We start from the raw sequence: 7190 nt of genomic DNA on the forward strand, positions 1-7190 counted from the left end.
ATACTATATATACGGTGCATACATTTAACATGTGATTTTCAGGTAACAATTATTTACCTTAATTTTGTTGACTTTATTAACCAAAAAAAGAGCAAAGAGAACCAAAAATCAGAGCAGAGCCAGAGGAAGAGCAAACAGGAGCAGGGAGAAGAAAATAGGGATAGTACTGCTCATAGCAAAAATAAAGGAAAAGTTCTGGCATAGCCAGAGGGCCAGGGCTCTCCCAGCAGGGACCTCGGAAACTCCTGCCTATGGCTTCAGCTTCAAGTGAGGAGACGGGAGGAGATCTCATTTAGGTTCATTCCAGCTCTAAAATTCCATTACTCTGACATACACTTTACTAAGTGTAGCACAAAATGTCATCTACCCAGTATGGGAAAAGGGTAGAAAAGAAACAAAGTGGAATAACTATCAATAACTCTTATAAAGAGGAGAGCAACATCAAATGCCTCTGGGTGGAGGTCTCTTGAGGTCTCCTAAAAGGGCACAGACCTGAGATTCTGAAGAACAACACTGTCCTTCCTTCTACCTATAATCACAAAAAGGTACAATTTCAAAGGATTCACTGACAATCTGATGTCTATCATCACCTTTGGTGACAGACTGCTGTCCTGTAGGAGTAACATCACGTGCTTTAAAGCCCCAGTAACTTCTTAAAAGGTGTTCCCTGTCAACCCGAGCTGTACTTAATCACTCCTGTATTGTAAGTGTTTATTATGGATACCAACCCAGAGCTTAAGGAGAGGTGAGGGTGCAGGAGACTCAGGACAAACATGTCATGGGTATGGATTTGATGGGTGTAACAGGGAGGAATTAGACGTTTGGTTTTTCCTTAAATTGAGTTTCTCCCGGGGACTGTGATTCTCCTGAGGATTGATCGCACACTTCATTGTCTCTATTTCTGTATGACTTTCAGATTTTCCTCAGACATCCAAAATACTAAACTTAAATGTTGCAAATGTGTTGACAAAAAAGAGACCCTCCTATGGCTTTTATGGCTGCCTCAAAAATGGTTTTCTGGGAGTGTAACAGTTGCTGAGCCTCAGGAAATGGAAAACCATCTAGCTCTCCTTTGCCTAAGCCACTTCGTGGTTTTAAAGACACGTGTTCCCGTACATTAGAGACTGTCTGAAACTGAGCTGGGCAACCGCAGGAAGGCAGCATAGATTATGACAAAGTTGGGCAGAGGGCAGCTCAATGCAGGGGGCGGGGCTCAGTCCAACCCCGCTGTGCAAACACCAAACCAGCCTTCAATTCTAACACCTACAAAGTAGCTGTATTCTTCATTTTCTCTATAAGGGGAAAACTACAATTTGAAGTCATCTGCCTATTTTGATTCTGTTTTAATAGGTAACTCATTTGCTGACCTAAAGTTTTGGAAAAGCCCAAGTATCCTATCTCTGCCTGATGAAGTGGGAGGGCTGTGAAACACAAGCTCGGGAGACAGCAGGCTTCCAAAATAGGACTCGCGATGAGGAGTTTGATATTATCCCATATTCAAAACAAGATCTAATCATAGTGCAATCACATAAGCACTGTGCTGTCTCTCCTCTCTAAACCCAAATTTATTTATTTATTTTTTGGCCACACCTCACGGCCTGTGGGAACTTAGTTCCCCGATCAGGGATCAAACCCACGCCTCAGCAGTGAAAGTGCCGAGTCCTAACCACTGGACCACCAGGGAATTCCCATCTAAACCCAAATTTAGATAAAATGTACTTACTTGATATTAAAGAAAATAGAAAATATATTTAATTTTCAAAGAGAAAAAAAATAAGCTTACTTCTTCAGCTATTTCAGGAGGCTCCTCAGGTAAATCAAGAACCTAAAAAAAAGTAAGTATTTAGTAACAGGAATGTAAACAGTTTGAAGAAGAAAAAAATAATCTCAACATGAAGAGTTCCTTTCGATATAGTGTTTGGACATATCTATCCTTAATGAAATATTTTCTTTTAATATATATTTATGAAACATTTACAGTGAGAATGAGACTCACTTAATGAACATTTTTGGATAAGCAACTTTGTGCTAACAGTAGATCATAAAAGCAGGATTTGAGACGATAGCTACCAATCTATACACATTTAAAGAACTCCGTGTTTATGATGTTCCAAGATATTAGACAAAAATGTACTATTTACAGAAACAGAGGGTAAATATTAATTAAGTTCAATAAGACCCCCAAATTATTTTGGGTCATACATATACACAGTAAGATGAGTGCATATTTATTTTTCTTCACCAGCATCTTCTAGGGGACTGGATAACCACCATTCACTTTGGTTGCTTTCATGATTTACTCATGTTTCCCTATTTCTGTTAATCTATTAAAAAAACAGATGTACGGACCATTTTCTCTCATTAAAACACTTGTTATGAACAATTTCACCTCCTCTCCAGGGATGCTTTTTATTTTTTAATACCATAGATGCCATGTTTTATAACATTTTGTCTAACAAACATTAACTGCATTTATTAAATAAACCATTTGTTTTTCTTTGGTATAAAAAGCGTATGTGACAGTCAACCGAAGGTTACCATCAGCATGAGATAATCTGTGCTATTAACAAAAAGCAAAGAATCTTGAAATTTTAATTAGTCCTATGGACTAAATGTTAGACATAGTTCAATGATCTGATTCTTACTCTCAAGCTCCATGAAGGGACCAGGAAACCTCAGACTGAAAAGCAATATGTTAGAAACTACTTTTAGGGACTGGATAGCCTACTAGCTTTCCCTAAGACTCAATAAAAACAGACTTATTTCAACCTTAACCAGCTCCAAATCATAGTCAACTTAGGGATTAAAGATTTGAAAGAAAAAAAAGGACTGATAAACCTGGGCATCATTCCAAAGTGAACAGGTGCTAACTCATTCCCTTAGAAGGGCCACTGAGAACAGTCATACACTCATGTTAATAATATTAGCCACTCACTAAATATGACTTCATTGTGTCTTACCTACCCATAGGAATATTTCCCTTAGTAAACATAATATTTTTCATTTCTATATAATTTCATTACTTCCTCAAAAAGAACTATTTTCTAAATTTATCACCATTTATCTTCCTAGATTCCTTCTAAAGTTTGGCTCAGAACATTAATATTAAACAGGAAAAGTGATTCTTAATGAAGCTGAAGCTTAATGAATCCAGATGGAGACACCATCTGGATTAAAAGCCAGTCCTAATCTTCCCTCAGTATAACACTTTCACCCACAGAACAATACTCTTACTGCACGCGGATACAGCTCAGTGAGCAGGCATTAAGTAATGAACCTCCTTCTGCGTGGGCTGTTCAGCGGGTGGTGAAACTTTGGTTACAGGCTTAGGCAAGTTCCGTCTCTTTGCTGCTTCTCTGTTTGATGTTTCAGAAGATGTTTGACTCTCACTTTCAAGCACCAAATCTTCATCACCCTGGTCAAAAACAAGACAAGTTCTAAAGAGATGCTCTCTATCGACTTTATTCTATTCACAATGGTTATTTCTTTTACCCTGATGGCATTTCAGTAAAAAAAATATAATTAAGTCATTATTAGACCCAGAAATTTAAAGCATTATCTCCTTAGACCAAAAACACATGGAACTTAACTAACGTCTCACAGAAACCACCCTGATCCAGCTCTGGGGCTCCCTCTGATAGTACAAGGCTGAGAGGGACTGTTCCATTTTAATTGACCCCTAAGTTTTTCAGTAAGAAGAAAGAAGAAAACCTGAATATCCTTTCCTCCCTGCAGTAAAGGAAGCAAAGCAGTGCAAGAGACTGTGTCTTTAAAAGGCTGTGAAAATAGAACATGTGTGTAAAAACACAGGTCTATGCACGTGACCAGGCAATACTGCCATAGCTGCGTGTGGCCCTAGTATCTTGTTATATATAAATATATTTTAGCTCTCAAATTCAAACTTTGATCTCTCATTTGAATTAATCACTTTAGGAGGGATAGGATTTTATTCCAGAAATCTTAAAGATTACATTTTATTATCTATTTAAACCTTTTCCTTAGCAAGATAATTCACTTAAGTGTCAAAGTCTCAAATATATACTTATTAGTTCAATAATGCCTTTCTTCTATATGTACTGACCTTTGAAAAGTTCTCTTTATCAAACTAAAAATGGGCACCATTTTGGTGGGCTGTTTACCCCATTCCTTTATCCTAAGAGAATTTGTTAGAAGGAGCATGGGGCATGGGAGTCAAGAGATATTGATACTAGGGCTTCCCTGGTGGCGCAGTGGTTGAGAGTCTGCCTGCCGGTGCAGGGGACACGGGTTCGTGCCCCGGTCCGGGAAGATCCCACATGCCGCGGAGCGGCTGGGCCCGTGAGCCACGGCTGCTGAGCCTGCGCGTCCGGAGCCTGTGCTCCGCAACGGGAGAGGCCACAGCAGTGAGAGGCCCGTGTACCGCAAAAAAAAAAAAAAAAAAGAGAGATTGATCCTGAACAATTAACTGGCCAAACTTAAGCCGCCTGACTGCAAAACTAGGGGCTGGATCAGCAATGGGTACACTTTCCTTCCTAGAGTCTCAGGTCATAACACCAACAGTCTACTCGCTCCCTGACTTTCTTTTGTCTCCATTAATTAGGTTAAAATATATACTAGTAGTACCATGGAGACATAGCCTAAAAGCAAGGGGCAGAATGACTAATTCACACCGTGACCATTTCAGAAAGAAACATGGCAGGCTAAGGTCAGGCTATCAACGTCTAACATACAAAACTAACAGAAGACAAATGCAACTCAGAAGTGAAGTCACTACATAGAGTAGTTGCATTTTATGTTGCCGTCTTTCACATTAATTTTATTACCCACGCTTGATCGTTTTATGACGTATTTACCGTTATGAGACGAACACAAACACTCTGCTTCACTGTCAGAATCCTGCTTACCTCTACTGGACCATTTTCTTTACAAAATGGTGAAAGGTGCAGTATAAACAGAAAGCAAAACAAAACAAAACAAAACAAACAACAATGTCTTTGGGACAGAAAGGATCTTACACAAAAAGTCTGCGGCCAGTTCTAAAACTGAATTCCTTTATGAATAGCCTTTTTTTCTCTGTAAGAAAACTTAACATTGTAAACATCCATTAGCAAATGACAAAATTCATACTCAATGCCAAAGGAAAAAAGAGTCAAAGGTCAATTTGGCTTTAAAAAAACAAAGCTAAACATGATGAATATTATGAGAGCTTATAATACCTTAGAGATCTGAATTCCCTCAAATGAAAGATGTGATTTGGTCAACAGTTTTCTCCAAGACTGCCTTCTGTTAGAGCTTTTCGAGGATCTAAGTTATATACTCTTTAGACATCAAAAACCACTTAAACACATGTGACATACTAATATGCTAAATAAAAACTGATATACAATCATTATAAATAAAGACTCCTAAAAAATAGACTGGACTAATCATTTGTAATTTTTTAAAAATCAATACATGCTAAAGAAAACATAAGCAGTAGCAGAATTCAAAATATAATATTTTCTAACCCCAAGTTTATGACCATTGCTTAACTTCCAGGTTTCACCCGTCATATGATAAAAGCGTTCTTCCAGCTTTTTCAATTTCATTTCCTGGTGTGGTTTTAGAACATTCTCTATGTATCTGCTGGCCTGTTCCAAAAAACATAAATTAGGTGGTGTTACTATACATTAACACTCCTAAGATCTTATTTACATTGTCTATAATGTTGTAAATAAGAACCAAGTAAGAAACGGTGTTTTCACACTAATTCAATTTTGCCAAAAAAGCAACATCCTCCACTTCTGCATCGCTCTCTAAAAATCTGCATTCGTGTTTAATGCAAATAAAAACAAATGTTCTACACTTCTGCTTGTATGGCAGTGTACCTATATATCCTTTAATGTGTTTTCAATGCAACAAAAAATTTACGAGGGGCTGGAATACAAACATGTAGAGGACAAGGCCTTTGACTTCCAGGAACTTAAACCCAAAGCTGTTTGCTCACGGCACGATGCCTAAGGCATGAACTGGTTTGGAAGAGCATTAATTAAATGTTGCTCGATCATGGTAAAGTAGAAAATATTTTTAGACTCAAAAGACATGGAGATTCTGGTTTTAAGATGACAGAGTGAAATTATTTCTGCCTCCCCTGCCTCTTGAAAAATCACCCCAAAACAACCAAGGGAACAAGAAACAGAAACCCTAATTCCATCACCAATGAAAAACAGAGAAACACTATAACCCCCAAACCACTATATGTAAGGACAGATAGAGGAATGATAACTGATCTGAGTGAGAAAACTGCAACCTAGGTGCTTGCAAAGGATGACAGCAACAGGAAGCCAGCCGTGCACGCCACAGACTGGAACAGCTCAGGAAGAGAGACACCAGGTTCCCTGGTGGGGACACAGGTTGAGGGGCAGAGCTAATATTGGGGGTGTCGGAGGAAACCATGCGTCAGCCAAGTGCTACCAACCTGAGTTCTGGGACTCTAATCAACAGAGTTGGTAAGAAGCCAGATGAGAAATTCAGGCAACGTTTTACTGGGACTCCTGCTGCAGCACCTGGGAGCGGGAACAAGTAGCAGGTTCCCTTGCTCACTCCCTGGGGCAGGGGGGTGAGCTGGTCCCTTAAATAGGGTGAGGGGAGGCCTGGAGGGGCACTTAGGTGGCCTGCCCACCCCCATGGTGGTACTGTGTGCAGGAGTCACGAGCAGTACCCTGCTTCTGCTCCTGGCACCTCAGGAGAGGCAGTTGGATTTTGGCCTTTTTGTATCTTATTGTTCATAATTTGTCCCACTGCACAGGCATGCTGTTATTTTTAGTCCCTTATAGTTTCTTTGGATTCTGTTGCTTTGTCCAGGGGCAAGAACTGCAGTAAAGGGTCCCAGGTCCCAGCCTGTCTCACAATGAGTTTGTACTGAACCAAGGATTAGGACTATTCCAATTCCTTGCATCTGAGTTTCTTAGAGAAAAGGGGGGAAAATTATAAGAGAGTTATTGGACCCCCAGACCCACTACTCTACCACACATCCAGGCATGAAGGTTTATTCTCTGGGAATATGAACCAGAAAGGCTGCTGAGTCACAGATCCAGGCCTAGTGGAGGGCAGGAATGCAAACTAAAACAGAAAGAGCACATGAAAATGCTCCCACTGGAAGGTGACACTCCCCAGCCCTTCCCAACTTGACTCAGATTGCTGGCAGCCAGGCCTTAACAGCGCCCCCCCCA

The 7190-nt window shown here is 39.9% G+C and overlaps 1 protein-coding gene across 2 annotated transcripts in view; it reads right to left on the minus strand.

The window, feature by feature from the left end:
- Positions 1–7190, minus strand: part of UBXN8 (UBX domain protein 8) — a 25978-nt gene that overhangs the window by 9162 nt on the left and 9626 nt on the right. For both annotated transcript variants that reach the window (XM_024764966.1, XM_024764967.1), the window contains exons 4-6: positions 5487–5609; positions 3278–3415; positions 1784–1825 (exon numbers count right to left, since the gene is read on the minus strand). In XM_024764966.1, coding sequence (XP_024620734.1) covers positions 1784–1825; positions 3278–3415; positions 5487–5609 — 303 coding nt within the window. The remainder of the gene's footprint in view (positions 1–1783; positions 1826–3277; positions 3416–5486; positions 5610–7190) is intronic.

The sequence above is a fragment of the Neophocaena asiaeorientalis genome, unplaced genomic scaffold (assembly GCF_003031525.2).
Source record: "Neophocaena asiaeorientalis asiaeorientalis breed wild unplaced genomic scaffold, Neophocaena_asiaeorientalis_V1.1 scaffold14, whole genome shotgun sequence".
Classification (NCBI taxonomy): domain Eukaryota; kingdom Metazoa; phylum Chordata; class Mammalia; order Artiodactyla; family Phocoenidae; genus Neophocaena; species Neophocaena asiaeorientalis.